The sequence below is a fragment of the Canis lupus genome, chromosome 24 (assembly GCF_011100685.1).
Source record: "Canis lupus familiaris isolate Mischka breed German Shepherd chromosome 24, alternate assembly UU_Cfam_GSD_1.0, whole genome shotgun sequence".
NCBI classification, from domain to species: Eukaryota; Metazoa; Chordata; class Mammalia; order Carnivora; family Canidae; genus Canis; species Canis lupus.
Window position 1 is genome coordinate 32845475 of NC_049245.1, and position 19513 is coordinate 32864987.

The window sequence follows — 19513 nt, forward strand, 5'->3', positions numbered from 1 at the left end:
TCTGTATTGGGATCAAGTGCCCGGTGATTCTGATGTACTGTCAGGGGAGAGAGGACACTGGTGAGGAGGCCATCATACCTAATAGTTCATGGCTTGACATACATAAGACTCTTTATCAAGCAGTAATATATATTTTTAAAAACCAATCATGATTTAAGAAATTAAGAAAGTAAACAGTAACACCGTGATAAAGCCCCTTTCAACCCCCTTCTTTATTGTGCAGCACTGACATACGACACTCATGTGCCAACACTGTCCTATGCTCTAAATATTAACCCATCCAACTCCTCTGAGGTTGCTATTATCACTCAGTTTTACAGAAGGCACGTGCCCGGGATCACTCAGCCACCCTCTCCACCACACCCTTGGAGCTTCCTTGCTTTATCACCTCCCTTCTGAACTACCAGGAGCGCGGAGCCAATGCCCCACCAACCCGAGGCTGAGCCAGAGCTCCTGGAGGGTGTTGCCCTGCCCCTCCCGCCCTACACCACAGGGCCTGCAAAGCCAGGAGGGCTGGCAGTGGGCGGGGCCCCACACTCACTTGCCCTCGGAGCCGTAGCTATTCATGCTGTCCTCAATGGACTCGTGGCTGGCCTGGCGCAGCGTCCGGCTGGGCATCTCCACCGCCAGGCCGGTCTCCGTGCTCCTCTGGATGGCCCCCTTCAGCCTCCGGCTGTCCCCTTCTGGGCAGAGAGGCCAAGAGAGATGGGGAGAAAGAGATACAGGGTGGGAAGGGACAAAGAGACAAGTCATCTGGTTAGTGTTATGGTGGCTGGTGATTGCCCAGTGTCGGCCCCCAACTCCAGGACACCAAATTCATCCTTCCACCTGCCTCACCAGTACCCCACTCCCTGGGGCAGCCCTGCCTTTCATACCCACCCAACAGGCAGTACCCCATGAGTCCTGCTAACTGTTGGATTCATTTCCAAGTACTTTCTCTCCCCCTTGAACTCATCTTTCCCTTGAAACTTTCTACAGATCATTTCTCCTCCTCTCCAGCTACTTTTCATTGAGCACTTACAATGTGTCATTCTCTGTTGTGTGCTCTGCATGAATTTGGACCAGGTTTTCTCAGCAGCACTGGCAATTTAGATGAGATCTTGCTGAGTTGTCAGGGGTGTCCTGTGCATTGCAGGAGGTGTATCAGTATCCCTGGTCTCTACCCACTAGATGCTGGTAGCACCTTCCAGTCCAGTGTGGCAACCAAAAACGTCTCCAGACATTGCCAAACATTCCCCTAGTGGGGAACAAAAGTCACCCCTAATTGGGGACTGCCGATTTAGGCCACTGGCTCTGAAACCAGACCGTTTGGTTTGAACCAGGTTCAAATCTGGATTTCTCTCTCTGTGGCTATGAGACTTTGGGCAAATTGCTCAGCCTCTTTGTGCCTCCATTTCCTCAATGGTAAAATGGGAGAACAACAGGCTTGTAATGTATGGTCCTCTGCCCTTGCTAGGGCACTCTGAAACACCCTCTCCTCCACCAGTAGCTCACTCCTTTGCTTTCACTCCGTGACCAAACATCATCTTATTCAAGACCTTCCTTGACCACTCCCTGCCCCTACCACACCCCACCCCTCTCTGTCCCATCACCCTGCTTTGGCTTTCTTCCCAGCACCATCCCAGACATGTTGTTCATTGTTGGTTTCTTGGCCAGCTTCCTTCCCATGGAAGACGAACTCTATCAGTGCATGGTACTTTGCTTTGCTGCCAGCTGAATCCCCAGGGCTGAGAGGAGGGTCCAGCCACAGTAGTTGCTCAATTAATAACTCATGGATGAACAGATGTCTGCCTTGAGAGTCATCTTAACCCTCAACCACCCATGGTAGATGGGTCTGCTCTTCCACTTTAGCATCAAGGACATAGAGACACAGAGATTAAGTCAGTTGTCCACACCACTAGAGCCAAAAAGCTAGGGGGAATGACGGCACCAGGAATTGATCACAGCTCGTTGATCAGGGTAAGCTTTTCATTGCCTGCCACCCTGTAGGGACTGTGGGTTTGCTAGAGGTGGGGGTAGATCTTCAGGGAAATCTTCTCCATGTCTCTAGACAGGCTGAGATGAGCTCATATACCTCAGGGGCTTCCTCAGTGCTTACTGACCAACTCCCTGGAGCAAAGCAGTGCCACCCAAATCCTACCATCCTTCTTAGGCAAAAGGTAGGGGAACCTGGGTCTGTGTGCCAGGAGACAGAGTAAGACCAGGATGCCTCCCACTGGCCTCCTCCTGGCCTCCCTCCTCCTTCCCTCTCTGACTTTAAAAGGCACGCGCGCGCGCACACACACACACACACACACGCACACACACAAAGAGACATTGTGTGTTTCTCAGTATGCCTACGTTTGTCTCCCACATGTATCTGCATTATTCAGGCACACGGATGTCCACCACAGAAAAACACACAGTAACATATAAACACACAGGATTATACATGCAACAACACAGAATGCCTTAATGTATGTCTGAGTGTTTATATTTATGCATTTCTATGAGTCTCCAGATACCTATCATTCTGTCTTTCTGAGGCTAAATGGGTATGTGCCAGTCATACACACAGACGCATATTCATAAGAAGTATAGGCCAACCCGCTCAAGAAATCACACAGAGAAACTGACACTGTGCATTTCTCCATGTGTGTGTCACCTGGGTGTTTCTGAACACACAGGGGAACACATGTGTCCCTGTCTGTGCTTCCTTTCATTCCACAATTTGTTCTTTCCCTAGGCTGTATGTGCAACACACCCAACCATTTCTATGTTTTTCTGTGTATGGCAGGTGCTCAGACAGAGTAAGATTCAGAAATACACACATGCTCACTCAGAAGCACAGACTCACAAGCACAATGAGATATCCCCCAACTCACACATACACACACACACTGTGCACATATATTCCCAAGATATAAACCCACAGCTTGGCACCCTTCAGGCAGGCTGCAGACACCTGCCTGGACTTTCTACCTCCCCACCGAGCCCTGTTCTAGAGACTCACACTTGTTTGTCTCCACCCACCAAGGTCTGACACATTTCTCCTGGAAGAGAGAGAATCAAAGTATGACACAACTCAGTCCCCACAGGGGCTAAGGAAGAGGTTTGGAAAAGTGTGCTTCACATCTGTCTGGCATTCTGCAGCACCAAAGCAGTTCACATCCAAGTGCCCTATATGGGCTTCAGATCAGGCTGGTTCTGCAATCAGCTGGGACAGGCACAGAGTTTAAGCTCTGCACAACTAGCTGCCAGACCTTGGGCAAGGCAGGTAGCACCTATCCCATGGAGTTGCTGGACATTGGCCACAGAGCCTGGCACACAGCAGGTGCCAAACAGAAGTAGCCACAATGACTGCAGAGTAAGACGTCCCAACACTTCCCAAATTTGCTCACACCAACTATCTTGCATTTCCCCCAGCATGCCACCTTCCCCACCATGGGAGTCCCCAATCTGGTACCCAACCACATCAACAAGGTCCACCACCTAAACTCAGCCAACCGATCCCCCACTGGCCATCTCTACCAACTCAGTCAAGGTCCCCAAAGTGACTGTGCCAATGCTTTCACACTCCTCACTCCATCACCCCAACCAATGACCTTTCTCCCACTTGGCTGAAAGATGTGTTTCTTTGACTTGCTCTTTATTCCAAATTACACCTTCCTCAGATCTTTCAACATGCCCCTCAACCCTCCCCTCCTCTCTGGAAGGAAGGGGTAACCCTTCTCCTGGCCAAGGCTGATCTGCCACCTGTTCTCCTCATCCCACCTCCTCCCACCCTCACCAGGAACTCCTCCTACCATTTGTCCTCTCTGGGTCTTGAATCTGCCACCTCTCCATTTTCTGGTTCTTTCTACTCCTCCTGCAAGTCTGCTCATGGCTTTGCTTCTTCTACCACCCGCTTCAACCAACAAACTTCTTCAGGGAACAGAGATAACCACACACTCATTTCTTGCACTGTGCCTTCCATTCCATTCACACAGCTTACCAAACCAGTCTCCCAGGACTGCTCGTGACCAAGCACAAGGGCCTTGTCTCAGTCACCAGCTCCTGAAATATGGTGCTTCCACTCACTCAATGAACATTTGCTGAGTTCCTTATTGTTCAGTGGGAAGCCTTCGTGGAGCTGTGGAATGTGCTTCTAAGTGCTGGTTTCCACTGATAAAGCACAGGTGGACGGAAGACAGAGAGGAACTTCAGCCTCTGCTTTGGGTTCATTGGGTCCCAGAAACAGACCCCCTTGACCCGCCTTAGCAGACAATGCGGACACTCCACCCATCTCTCACAGATCTCCCCTCTTCCTGCTCCCGTGAGGCCCCTCCACACTGGCTTCTGACAGCCACCACCTGCCAACTTTACATTTGTTTCTCAGGCTTCCTTTGGGCCACTAAGCCTATGATGCCCCCACACGGGCAGAGGCATAAGTGCCCGTGAGTTTATGACCCGTGGTCCCCTTAATCAAAGCCTAAATGGAACCCGAGAAGGAACCTTCAATCAGGTCCTTTGCCTCAGGACAGAACAACTCTGAGGCATGACACTGGTCCAGAGGAACCCCGTGGAACTGGCTAAAGCTGTGCTCTGTGGGATGTGCCTGACCCCACATTCCTGCGTGCTTCCTGCTTCCCCCTCTCTCCTGTGGGGGTGCTTCCATCACCTGTACGTGAATCTCATCTTGGGGTACTTGTTGGAGAAATCTAACTTAAGACACCTGTCTTGACTGGCACTTTAAGGAAGCCAAAGTTCAAAATATTTGCAAGGAGGGCTCCAGCATCACAATGGGAACACCATTCCCTTCATGAATGCGGTGCTAGAAAGAGCTGCTGCATAATGAATTCAGACATGGGGAAGGGCATGCTTTCCAAAGGGCTGGTTAAGGGGAGCAAAGGAGAAGCTACGCTGTCCACCGTTATCACAATGCCCCACTGGACAGGCTTGGAGTTTAAGTCCTACAAGCTTTGGGCACCAAATGCAGCTGGCTACTGTAATGTACAAATAAGTGGGAGTTTGGATGACCCACTTTTGGCCACCCACTCTCACTTGCTGCACCCAAAACTTGACCTGAGCAGCTTGAATTTTCTCCCGCAGGGTCCTAAGTCCCTCTTCTCCCAATCTGCACAGAGTAGAGGAGGTGGCGTGGAGTATGAACAGCTGGAGTCCTGCCAGGAGACAGCAACAACAATTTTGGTACCGACACCACTGTGTGCCAAACACTGCGCCTGATGCTGGAGATAGAAGAGTATGGGAGTGGCATGGTCCCTGCCTCCACGGAGCACACAGTTCAGAGGGGGAGGTTGGCACTGAACAGATGATCACATTGATTAATCACAAGTGTATTAAGTGCTTTGATGACCAAGTACAAGATGTAATGACAGTACCCATTGCAGGGCCAGTGGGAGGGAGACTAACGTAGGCTACTGATTACTTCATCCTTTGAACAACAGTCACTTCAGATCTCTCTTTTGGCTTCTGTGACAGTAAATTTTATGAATTTCCTCCAGTCCCTCTGACCATTGCCTCCATCCCTATACATGAGGCCCTCACCATTCAATACACCCATCAACATGGAGCAAATGAATCCCACCCCCAACCTGGAGCCCTTAACTCTGGCCAGAGCAATACCTCCAACTGCATTCTGAGCATCACTACCTAGGTGATGAGCAGAATCCTTGAATGCAATCTGGCCAAAACTAAACCCATCCCTGGTCCTACTCTTCCCAGTCAACTTAGCCATGCAGACTCAGAACCCCCTCAGGACCTCTCTGACTTTCCCCTGTCTCATCAAATGGCGGTTTTTTTAAAAAAATAATTTACTTATTTATTTTAGAGAGAAGGGGAACATGAGTGGGGGAGGAAGGGGCAGGGGGAGAGGAAGAAGCAGATTCCCCACTGAGCAGGGTGCCAGAAGTGGGGATCAATCCCAGGACCTCAGGATCACGACCTGAACCGAAGGCAGATGCTTAACCAACTGAGTCGCCTAGGTGCCCCCAAATTGCAGGTCTTATAAGGTCTTTGCCTGTCATAGCTTTTATCACTCCCCTTTCTTGTCCACTTACATAGCCAACTGCCCTGATTACCTCAAGTCTAAACTACATCAACAGCCTCCTAACTGGTCTCCCTGCTTCCAACCCACCCACCCAACAAGTCATTAACAGATTAACTATCTTAAATTACCACTTCAAACAAAAATATTCCACTCCTACTAATTTATTCTACACAAATAGTCACAAAAGTACACAAAGACATGCATGAAGAGGTTTCCCATGTATCATTTACATCATTGAAATGCTGGAATTAACTATCCATCAAAGGGGACCAGTTTACTAAATGACACAACCCCACAATAAAATACTGTGCAACAGTTAAAAAGAATCATCTAGGGGAGCTTGGCTGGTTCAGTCAGTAAAGCATGCAGCTCTTGATCTCAGGGTTGTGAGTTCAAGCCCTACACTGGGGGTAGAGCTTAAAAATAAAACTTTTTTTTAAAAAAAAGAATCATCTAGATCTACATATACAATGACACAGAAAGACTGCCTCGACATATTGTTAACGAAGTACGTTGCAGGACACTATGTAAATCATAATACCATTTTTGTAAAGCTATAGATAGCTTATATATATTTGGGAGGAAATCTGGGAGGATATGAACCAAACTGTTAATGGGTAAGAACTGTAGGGAGAAGGACTGTCAGAAGAGGGGTATGAAGGATGTGTTTCTGTGACTTTAAAATCTAAATATTATAAGATCTAGACAGAAAAGTGCATGAACCCAAAGTGTACAGCTTGATGAATTTTCAGAAAGCAAACATACCTATATAACCAGCACCCAGATGAAGAAACAGAGCATTGTCAGGACCCCCAGAGCTCACTGTGCTGTCTTCCGGTCTCTCACTCCCCAAGGGTAGCCACTACCCTGATCTCTAATACCAGATATTAGTTTTGCCTGTTTCTGAACTTTATAAACAGAATGGCCTTTCTGGGGTGGGTGGGGGGCAGCTGGCTTCTTCTCACTGTTATGTTGATTCTCTTGGATCCACTCTTGTGGTGTATAGTTGTAGACTGCTTATCATTACTGCTACATAATATTCCACTGTATGAATATACCACGATCTATTTGTCCATTGCACTGCTTAGTTTTGTTTTGTTTTTCCAGTATGGGGCTATTAGGAATAATGTTGCTGTGATTACTTCGGTGCTTGGCCTTTACGGGAGATTCCCACACGTGTCTCAGAAATACACCTAGGAACAACTTCTGGGTTATAGGGCAAGTATTTGTTCAAATGCCAAATGACCGGGATCCCTGGGTGGCGCAGCGGTTTAGCGCCTGCCTTTGGCCCAGGGCGCGATCCTGGAGACCCGGGATCGAGTCCCACGTCGGGCTCCCGGTGCATGGAGCCTGCTTCTCCCTCTGCCTGTGTCTCTGACTCTCTCTCTCTCTGTGTGTGACTATCATAAAAAAAAAAAAAATAAAAAAAATAAAAAAAAAATGCCAAATGACCTGCCAAAGTAGTTGTAGCAATTTACACTCCAACCAGCACATTGGGAATGTTTTATTTCTCTTTTGTATGCTTCTATGACTTTTGAATTTTTAATACTTAAGTGTATGAATTCTATAATATAAATGAAGGTGAAATATAAATTTATAAATAAATCACTCCAATCATGCCATGATCTTATTTAAAGCTTTAGAATGGCAGAATGGCTCCCTGTTGTCTGCCAAATTAGGTTCAATCTTTGCATCCAGGCAGGCAAGACTCCATTATGTGATTCCCAACCCAACTGCTACGGGTCTCCCCCACAGTCTCCACACTCCAGCCCAGCTGGGCACCTCGCTCTAGGTACATCCTCAGTAACTACTCACCTTGGTTTTCTCTCCTTTACTTCCTTTCCTTTTTCACCTTCTATATCAAAATTCTAACCATCCTCCAGAGCTAAGCTTTAAATAACACCTATAATTTATTCAGCACTCACCAAACTCTTAGGGCTGTTCTGAAGATTAACTATAACAATAAGGTAATATAATGATACAAACACTTAATCTCCAGGATGTCCTAGGTAGGTGGTGGCATACAGCAAGTACTTGATAAAGATGGCTTTTATTGATATTATTACCACTGGGTCAGATGTCATGCCTAGTGTTCTAAGTTGGCATCATATCATTTAATTGTCACAATAAACTGTGAGCTAAAGAGTTACTACCCCATTTTACAGAAGGAAATAAGAATTAGGAAGGTTAAAGAACTTTCCCAAGGACACACACCTACTAATGGCAGAGCCAGAATTCAAATCCAGGTCTTTCTGACTCCAATAACCATGTTTTTAATAAACCCTAAACTGAACTCATGAAGCTCTACCACAGAACTCAAATGCCATCTCTTCCACAAAGACTTCCCCGATCAGGCTCCCTGAGTCCCAGGGCCACTTCATCTTCACCTCTCCTGGGTATCTACTCCACTGCATCTCAAAACACAGTCCTCAGTCAACCTAGTTGGTACATGTGTTTACAATGTAAGCTTGTTCTTCCCCTACACCCCTTCAGCACCTAGGACAGCACCAAACACTGCCCATCTCCATGAGGAGTAATTAATTGAATTGGCTTTATATTTAGGATGTGTCCCCAAGAAAAAGGCAAATTCTCCAATAAAGAAAACAGGTAAGTTTCAGTCAGTTGTTTATACCTGAATGTGAGTGTGTTTAATGTACCTTCTCCCAAAAGCAAGCATTCCTAAGGAACAGCATAAAAAATGATCATAATGATCAATTATTAGGGTAGATAGCAATATTATTAGCCCTTACCCTGTGCCAGGCACTAGAGATATAATTTAACCATAACTCTGAGAGTAAAGTGTCATTATCCTAATTTTACAAAAAGGAACCAGGCTCAGAATAGTTCAGCAACTCATCCAAGGTTATACCACACAAGACAGAGCTAGGTTTTAAATCTGTGTGAAACAGATCCTATACTCTTAACCATTAGTGATTCCAAGAATGTGGTGATAGGAAGCGGAGGAAGGAGAAAATACAACTATTCTCCACTTTGACATTTTATTGAAGATGGGTCTTTACAGCTTTGTTTTCCAGATGAGGAGCCCAAAGCTGAGAGAGGTTATGTGACCTACTCCAGGTCCCCAGGCTCTAAAACCCCTCACTGCGTTGCTAACCAGAGTAATCTTGTCTCTATGAATGGCCCACTACAGGTCCATATCACAGTTTGTGAAGTCCCCTGGACATAAGAGCTCTAGGTCAGTCTGTTATTTTAAACCAGGATCAGAGAAATATCATGGCTGCTGGGACACACTGCTTCCCCTGCCCACTAACACTGTCCTTCTTATTCCCCTGAGATAAATACCCTGGAAGCAGCTGCTCTTCTTCCTCCACAGTCAACCTCTTCCTAGCCTAGCTATTCCAAGTGACTTCAGCCTCATACATCTCCCTTGCCCACGCCTTAAAACTCATCTGAAAATCAAGGCTTAGATGACATGCAGGCATTCAGACCTCCTTGGCCCTGATGCTGCCTCTGGCTGTGTCTCCAAAAACAGGCCAAGGAAGCATATACTCTAATTGAGGGCCCTTTACCTTCCCCTCTTCTCTCTAGAGCTGTCAAAATCTGCCTTCCATTCAAATCAGAGAAGATTCCATTTGGAGGGAACTTAGAGGTCATCCAGACTAATGCCTTCCTGTGTAGAGGGGCAACTGAAGTCTACAGAGGGTCGTGAGTTGATGACTATGTTAAAATTAGAATTCAGGTCTCTTCATTGCCAACCTCTCAGCCCCTTTCCACCATAAACAGACAGCCATTTGCCATGGTTTCTGGAAGCAGCAAAGCCTAGTTACTAAAACCATGGACAATGTCACCTGATAGCCGGAGTTGTAGAGCTGCCCCCAGTCATTTTATTAGTAATGTTATCTTGGGCAAGTCATTTAATCTCTGTATCTTGGTTTCCTCTTCGGGGAAATGGACAAAGTAACAGAAAATAATGGAGAAAATAAGTACTTCATAACATTTTTATGAGAATTAAATGAGTTAATATTTGGTAATAAAAAAAAAACACTTAGAACAGGGTCTGGCACATAACCGCTTTTTATTAAATGACATATAAGTATTTGTTAATTAAGCAAACTGTGTCTCCATACCTCCTTCTAGGGACTCAAATTAGAGGCTTCTGAACACCCACCCGGAGGCCAGTGCTGGTTCGACAGTTTGGAATACATTGAGAACTTAGTTAAAACCCAGATTTGTCTGTCCCCTCTCCTGGGAATTCTGGTTCAGCAGGACTAGGGTGGGGTCTGTGAATCTGTCATTTTAGAAGATCTCCACGTGCCTCGAATGCTTGGTCAGGTGGTCAGCCTCTACTCCAACTTGTGTCCCAGCACCAGAGCATTCTCTTCTGCCCATTCCCCCCGTTGTGGCCTGCATGAACTTTCTAAAACGCAATCCTGAATATGTCATCTCTTTGATTAAAAACCTCCAATCATATACCTCAGTGCTTGCAGAATAAATTCCAAAGACCTTAACACACATTGCCTTTCGGATCTAGTCCCAATCTACATTCTCAGCCTATTTTTTCCCTCTTTCCAATATGCTCTCCATTCCATTCACACTGAATAATTCAGGTAATTCCAAACATCCCATGTGACCAACTACCCTAAAATGCCTTGCCAATCATCCTGCATATAAAATTCTTACCCTCCCTTTTTCTTCTGGAAAAAGATGCTTTTAAAAAACAACTGTTTGGGGCACCTGGGTGGTGCAGTCACTTAAGCGTCTGACTCTTGGTTTCAACTCAGGTTATGATCTTGGGGTCGTGAGGTCAAGTCCCCCATTGAGCTCTGTGCTCAGCACAGAGTCTGCTTAAGACTCTCTCTCCCTCTCCTTCTGCCCCTCTTCTAAAATAAATATTTTTTTAAGAAACCTCTTTGTTGAAGTATTTTATACACATACACAGAGAAAAGTAAACAATTACATGCTGTAAGTGTATAACTTGATAAATATCACAAAGTGCATTCATCTATGGAACTAGCAACCAGGTCAAGAAACAGAACATTACCAATGCCCCAGAAGTCCCTCATAAGCAATGATTATTTCTCCAAGAGTAGCATCATCCTGACTTCTAACACCACAGGTTGGTTTTGCCTCTTTTGTATTTTTATATACACAGAATCATCTACTATATGTTCTCCAGTGTCACTTTTTAAAAAATTCAACATTATGTTTGCAAGTTTCACTCACATTGATTGTTTTAAAGCAGTTCATTCTTTCTCATAACTTTATTGTCTTACATATCAACACTCTATTGCTGATGAACATTTGCGTAGTTTATAGCTTGCAGATATTACAAAAAGCTCTCCGAAAGCCATTCTCATATGTGCCTTTTGTTGACAATTTGTGTAGTTTTTTTCTAGGCACAAACCTGGGAGTGAAATTGCTGGGTCACTACAGACATACATTTTAAATGCTTTTTAAATGGATTAAGTATGATGTGGACTAGAAAGGTTAAAACATTATCCTTCAGCAGGAAGCAATGTTCTGAAGAAATGAGGCTCAGAACTAAAATATTTTGGGAAGAAGGATGGTGGGAAAACTGCTGATGAACTGTCTATCTGGCTCACATTTATATTCCCCAAATGTAATATTTGTTAAGTAAATGTATAAAGGGCAGACAGCACCCAAGACAGAAGAGGAAGGGGTGAAAAAGGCCTGGAACTCAGTAAGCATTCAATAAATGCTGGCTATTAAAATTAACCTCTTCAAGGGTCATTGGCCAATGGCTCACTGATACCATCTTTCATATACTGTCATCATTTCACTGATTCTAGGACACACATTTTTTAAAAGATTTTATTTAGGGATGCCTGGGTGGCTCAGTGGTTGAGCGTCTGCCTTTGGCTCAGGGCATGATCCTGGAGTCCCAGGATCGAGTCCCACATCAGGCTCCCTGCATTGAGCCTGTTTCTCCTCCCTCTGCCTGTGTCTCTGCCTCTCTCTCATGATATTTATTCATGATATTTATTCATGAGAGAGAGGCACAGACACAGGCAGAGGGAGAAGCAGTCTCCTCATTGAGAGCTTGATGTGAGACTCGATCCCAGGACCCCAGGATCATAACCTGAGCCCAAGGCAGATGCCCAACCAACCACTGAGCTACCCAGGTGCCCCTAAGACACACTTTTCAACGCCTTTGAAATTAAGGTGTGAATGACAACCAATGGCAAGTCAGTCGAAGTCTGATGGTATATAAAATAAAATTGTGGTTAGGAATTGAAGACTTCTTAGACCTATTACTGAACAGGACCTGAAGAACGAGATGTGCTGGGAACTGTCCGTGGTGCTGACCCAAGTGCAGAGGCTTTGGCTTGCCTGCGGCAGAGGTGGCAGCTCACGGGGAGGGGAGACCTCAGAACAAGCCCATCCCTGTCTGTTTTTAAGCCACAATTTCTTTCCACTGGCTTGATGATATCTCAAATCCCCCCCTTCCACATAAAGACTTCCCACTTACTGAGTTCCCAGAGCTCAATCTACGTTACCTTATTTAATCCTTAACTGCTATTGTCTCGATTTTCAGAAATGAAAGTTGACTCCGGAAGTTAATGAACCTGACCAAGACGGCAAAGCTGTTAAGTGGGAGAATGATCTTGGTTCAGTGCAGACGAGAGTGTAATCTGTTCTTTAGGCTGCTTTACACTGGGGGGATGAGAGGACAGAGCTGTGTGTGAATTCCTCAGAACTTTTTCCAAGAGGATTTGAAGGGGGGAGAGGGAGAGGTCATAAAGATGCAGAATGAAATTTGTGGGAGCAAGGAAAGCAAAGGGCATGTAGTAAGAATCTGAGAGCACTAGACAGGGAGAGTCTAAAGATTTTGAGAGAATTAACTGGGTAAAATATACGAATGTGCTTCATAACTCTAAAGAGTTCTGCCCCTGGAAGGAAATACTATTCTCATTTGTCCAGTGAAATATGCATTTACTGAGCTCATTTCCTATCCCATGCTTTTCCTGGCCTTGGAGATTAGAAGACGACTTGTCCTTAAGGAGCTTACAGTTGGTGGAGGCTGAGGGGAGAGATAACAGATAAGTAACTGCCATTCACTCAACAAACTCTTACCAAGTGCCTATTCAGTGCCAGGGTCTGTGCTGGAGATTCATAACACAGCTGAATTAAACACAGACATTGTTGAAACTCCCAGTCTATGGGGAGACAGACAAGTAAATGGACAATTATAACACAAGCTGTTATAATTACAACATACAATAGTTCAAGGACTGAGATATACACATAGTACTATGGGAACTGAGGAGTAATTAATTCAGCAATGGAAGTAGAGGCAGTGCTTGAGTTGTAAGAAGAACTATTTCAATACTGAATTACATGTGGTTGCAAATAAAATCACAGCAAGATTTTATTGTAGATGCAAGTACTACCTTCTAGGAGTTTATAACCGAAAGCCATATTGACACATATGTAGGGAAAAGGCAAAAAGGCAGAACCAAAATGCAAACTGAGGATGAGAAACTCTGAATGCAGAGTAAATGTCTTTGGGGCAGGAAGGGATCCTATACTTATCAGGGATAGTCAGGGAAAAGTCATTCACTCTACCCCTGCCACAGTTGGAGAACTTTCTAGAGAAGAGGCATTTCAGCAATCATTGGAGGGAAGACAATTTACAGTCTTCACAAGTGGCTGCCTTTCCCCAGGAAGCCATTCTCAATAGCCCTGGGGACAAGCTGAGCAAGTTCTGGAAGAAGCTGGGTTGTGGGCAAAAAGATAAGAGTCTACAGTCCCATCTGGCACTAGGAACTCTCAAATTCACAGCATTCATGGCTTCCAGAATCTGCCCAAACCTATACTACAAGTCTGACATCATGAACATACCAGGTATTCTGTCCACACTGGATTACTCATTGTTAATCAAATATAGCCCACATACTTCCATCTTCTTAAGAGCACAGGCTTGGGAACCAGAATAACTGGTTTCAGGACTTACAGCATCCTTCTGCCACTTTCTGAATAAACTAAAGAAAGTTACTAAACCTCTCTGAGCATCAGTCCCTTCATAAAATGGAAATAATAGAACCCATTTCTCATTCTTGTAATATTGATCTGCTCTCACTGGATTATGCTACAGTAACAAATGATCCCCAAATCTCAGTGGCTCATAGATTAAAGGTTTAGTGTTTGCTCACATGAAACATCCCTTCTGAGTTAGCTGTGGCTCTATCCCATGAATGCTTCTGCAATCCGGATGAAGGAACAAGCCCTATCCGAGACATGATAATCTCATGGCAGAGGAAAATAGAAGTGATGAAACTACAAGACAGCTCTTCCAGCCACTGAGCTTTTTTCTATGTATATTTAAACATTTTGAAGAATATACAAAAGGATAGATAAGAAATATGTCCCCTAATAATGTGAAAAGGCCAAAGCTCTCTCCCCTGCACACACATTGCAAAGAGAACCCATCAAGCCAACAAATGATCTGTTAGAACAAGGCAGTGTGTTAGTCTATTTTAGTGCAGATTCACATTAATTGTGAAATAAATCCTCTTGTGCCCCTTGCGGGGCTGACCTCAATGACATAACATATGTACAGTGACTGCCACGGTAAGATAAAGGCACTTGGTAAATTATAGGCACTATTCTCAACAATATTCTGAAATGGATACCAGTGTCCCCAATTCCCAGAAACTCTCAGAAAACCAAGGCTCTGAGAACTGAAGCGGTTTGCCCAAGGTCCCACAGCAAGTTAGGTGAGGGGCAGAATGCAAAACAAACCTGCCCTGACCACACAAAGAGTCAAATGTTCACAGCAGCATTATTCATAATAGTTTAAAAGTGGAAACAACCCAGGGCACCAGGGTGGCTCAGTGTTTGAGCGTCTGCCTTTGGCTCAGGCATGATCCTAGGGTCCTCGGATCGAGTCCCACATCAGGCTCCCCACAGGTATCCTGCTTCTCCCTCTGCCTATGTCTCTGCCCCTGTGTCTCTCTCATGAATAAATAAATAAAATCTTAAAAAAAACAAAGTGGAAACAACCCAAATGTCCAGTAACTGATAAAGAGCTAAATAAAATGTATTATATCCATTTTGTGGAATATTATTCAGCTACAATAAGGAATGGAGAACTGATAAATGCTGCAAAACAGATGAACCTTGAAAACATGCAAAATGAAACAAGTCACATGAAACATGAAACATCACATATTCTATGACTATTTATATGAAATGTCCAAAATAGGCAAATCTGTAGAGATAGAAAGAGTAGTCGTTTCTAGGGGTGAGGGTGAGGAGAGACAGGAGAATGAGTACTACTGGGCACAGGATTTCTTTCCGGGCAATGAAAATGTTCTATAATCGGTTGTGATGATAACTGTATAACTAGATGTGCTAACAACCACTGAGCTGTACACTTTAAAGAGTGAATTGTAGGGTCTGTAGTTATAGCTTTCACTCTCTATATGTACCCATTTCCTTTCCCTGGCCCTGCTCTTATCCCCTCTTCTACACTCATCCTCCCCCACCCCACAGAGCCAGTAGCATGAAAATGGGTCAGGCGTCTTCAGGTCAGCGTTGGCCTCTGACAGGGGCAGCAAAGGGCTCCAGCTGAGCAAGGGGCCAGCATAGGAAGCCTGTGGCAAAGGCCAGGTGAAGCCTGGGCTGTGCACTCTGGACCTCAGACATGCCATCTTCAAAACACACACGTACACTCATATCCTCACAAAGGCACGCAGATGAATACATGCAGTGAGCACATGGGAGAGAGGGGAGTCTTACTCCTAACCATACCAGAGTAAGCCTTCAGTTTGTGCCTCCAGCTCCCCACTGGCAACTTCCTCAGGATACATGTGGTCAGCTTCCTTCAGAGCCTACTAGACTCCAAAGAATTAACCAGGACCAGTTCAGACCAATTAGAACCAGCTGGAACTACCAGCACCAGCACACATCAGAACAAACTCACCTTAGATGAGCTGTTCTCAGCACCAGAGGCTGCTGGTAAACCTGGCTTCAAGCTCTCACTCAGCTCATCCAAATATCCAAATATCACAGTTGCTTAACATCCAGGCCCCCTTTGTACTACTCTGCAGGAGGGAAGCTAACTGACTAAGGCTTTCTAGGCAAGAACCTCCCCCCACACCTGCTTAATGCATGCTGGAGTCACATACTCCTTGGATAAAAGGGCCACCTCTTATCTTCAAACAGTTTCAACAAATGTCTCCCTTGATGTGGCCCAGGAGAGCTGCTGAGCACAGCTGGGCCCATCCTGGCCAAGGAGCCTCAGTTTCTCTCCCCTCCCTCAAATGAAGGCAGAGACCATGTCTACCTTATAGACTTGCAAACCTGGCACTCAGCAGGCACTCCAAACACTTCAGGAAACCAAAGGCAGAGCTTCCAAATTCCAGCCCTGAGCTTCTCAAACTTTAATGTGCAAATGGATCATCCAGAGATCTGGTTAAAATGCAGACTGGATTCCGTAGCTCCTGGGTGGGGCCTGGAATTCTGCATTTCTAACTCCCAGGTGAGGTCCAGGCTGCTGGTCTGTGGTCCACACTTTGAGTAGCATTTTAGCCTATTCCGTTCACTTTTTGGATTTCTTCACCTTTTTTCTTTTCCTTTTTTTTTTTTTACAATTTTATTTATTTATTAATAAATGACATGGAGAGAGAGGCAGAGATATAGGGAGAGGGAGAAGCAGGCTCCCTGCAAGGAGCCCGATGTTGGACTCAGTTCCAGGACCCCAGGATCAGGACCTGAGCCAAGGGCAGACGCTCAACCACTGAACCACCCAGGCGGCCCTCTTCACCTTTCTTGATTGTGCACGGAGCCTCTTAAGAAGCTGACAATAATTATTTTCTTTCCTTATAAAAGTACCTGTTAACACATATATACACAGTAAGCTCCATAAAAATTTTGAGGTTTGCAGTCCAGTGAAAAACCTTTCTTTTTGGATAGACACACTTTAGTTCTCGTAAAAAAAAATAAAAAATAAAAAAAGATACAGTAGAGGACAGAGAACAAAAAAGCCCCAGCAGAGTTAGGACTCCTGGGTCTGGTCCTAGCTCTACTACAGACTTTCTGTGTGACATCAGACAGGTTTCTAACCTCTCTGAGCAATCACTTTTCCCACCAAGAGGGGGACTGGATTAGATAACAATGATAAATTGGTTTCTCTTTTTTTGCTAACTCTGATAGCTGTTGTCTAAAATACTCTGCGTTAAGAACTCTTAGACTGTGTCTGGACTTGGCAGAAAAGGGTGCTGTGATTGATTGGTGATGCCTGCCATGTGCCCAAGAGAGAGGCCTTAATTGATTGGTGATGTCTGCCAAGGTCCCAGGCCTGGAGGTGATGGGCTTCCTGCCAGGTTATCAGTCTACTCCCTAGAGTCCCCCCAGCTGCAACACTCCATGGCTCATTTAGAGTCATGCCAGACTGGGGAAAGAGAAGTCTGTGCTTGTCCTCGAGGGGGCAGGAAGGGATCATTCTTTAAGTCGCTGGCTTCTCAAACCTGCAGGCCCACAGCCCCCTTTGAGACGCAGTAGCAGAATCCCTGCTTTGTGGCAGAGAAGGACAGCATGTCCTTGCACTCCCATCCTTGGCTATTTTTAACTCCAAGGACAGAGGCCCAGGCAGAAGTTGAAATACAGAAGGGCTGCAGCGAGCTACCCAGCCTCCTGAGGAAGGGGAAGTCACCAACCTCCCATGGTTCCCAAGTTGCTGCATCGTTGGCCAAGTGAGACTCAAAGCAGGCTGCCAAGGGACAGGAGAACATTCCTCTCCTTCCATGTAGGCTCTGCTCCTCCTTTCTGCAACCACAGACCCTTGCTGGTCCCCATCCCACTACACCCTATATGTGTTCATTCATGCATCCAGTCCACATATGTGTGCCAAGTCTCATACTGGTGCTGAGGACACAGCATGGAGCAAGGTGTATGGGGGTCCTTGTCCACTGAGCCCTTCCTGGATAGGGTGGAAGACAGACCCCAGTGGTATAGCACAATTCCATAGTTACAACTGAGCTGACTGCTCAGAACGGGACTACACTATGGTCACCTCCACACCTGTGAGCTCCTCAAGAGCTGGGATGTTCTTCATCTTTCTATCCCTGGAACCTAGACCTAACCTGGCACAGAGGAGGATTCAGAGGATATTTGTTGATTGAAAATATTACATGAAACATTTTCTGGAGCTTGAGGATCCTACAGGAACCTATCTCAGACCAAATGAGATCCAATCATTCATTCACTCACTCACCAAGTATTTTTCTGAGCACTTTCTACATGTCAGGCACTGAAGCTAGATAGAGCAGGGAACAAAATAAAGGAAACAAACTGCCCTCCTGAAGCTGTCCTAGGCACTGGAGCTAGACAGAGCAAGGAACAAAATAAAGAAGAAAAACTGCCCTCCAATCTGGGAGAGGGAAGGAAACATGAAACCACCCAAATACATGAAGATATAGAGGGTGCTAGAAGGTCATGAGTGGAAGGATGGGTGGTCAGAGAGGCCTCATTATCATATTCAGGTAAAGGCCTGAAGGAGGGAAAGGAACAAGCCAGGTGGATACCAGGAGGAACAGTGCTCCAACCACACAGATCCTACACTACAGAAGCAGACTTAGTGTCAGATCCTTCCTACAGAAGCAGACTTAGTGTCAGGCCTGTCTGACGAACAAGGAGGCCAGAGTGGCCGGAGAGCCAGCAAGGGAGAACAGTACAGATGAAGTTTGAGATGATGTGGCAGGTGAGGAAGGATAGATCTGGACAGACAGACACATCAAGCCTGGCATACAGTGGATGAAAACAATGGGAGGGCAGTCGTGGTGGTTGTGGTGGTAGTGATGATGGTGATGGTGTCAGAAGCAGCCAGCATTCACTGGACAATAATGACATGCCAGGTGCTATGCTACACAATGAACATGGATTCATTTATTTAATCCCTATAGTAGACCATGAAGGAGACCCTATCTTAACCCCATTTCACAGATGGGGAAGCTTGGAGGTGGCAGGGTTGGGACAAAATGCTGGCAGTCTGGGGCCAGAATCCTCTTGTCTTCCTGAACACACTAGCCCTACTGTACACGTAGGTGCCAGTTTCTTTGCCTCCCAGAGTTCTTAAACTTCTTGGACCCTTTTGAAATTCTTTTGAAAGCTGTTTATCTCTATTAAAAAATTCTGGTTTTCTCTAGAAAAAAATACAGATGCACAACGACACAAGCTACATGTATTTTCAAGAGGTTCAAGGTGATAAACCTCTGGCCCTGAAACTAAGCATGTTTTAAACATTTGCAGCAAAAGCAAGAATTGTCAGAGGTGTCCAAAGAGGCAGGAGAAGAACATGGGCTCCTATAAGATCAGCTGAAACAACTGCTACTATTTAATGTCAAGAGCCTCCTGGGACTGAGTCACCTGTAGATTTGTTTCATCTCGCTTAAACCTCGTCTGAACGCTGTGAGATGATTGTTATTATGCCCCTTTTACAAATGAGGAAACTGAAGCACAAAAAGGTTAAGTGACTTGCCCAAGACCACGCAGCTAGTTTTT

General features: G+C 45.4%; 1 protein-coding gene across 3 annotated transcripts in view; it reads right to left on the minus strand.

Moving 5' to 3' along the window:
- The window catches only part of RIMS4 (regulating synaptic membrane exocytosis 4), an 88321-nt gene that overhangs the window by 22311 nt on the left and 46497 nt on the right, over positions 1-19513 (minus strand). For 2 of the 3 annotated variants that reach the window (XM_038572423.1, XM_038572422.1), the window contains one exon: positions 542-680. In XM_038572423.1, coding sequence (XP_038428351.1) covers positions 542-618 — 77 coding nt within the window. In that variant the 5' untranslated portion in view covers positions 619-680. Of the gene's footprint in view, positions 1-541; positions 684-19513 lie in introns of all 3 variants that reach the window. The other variant, XM_038572421.1, reaches the window with a different exon arrangement.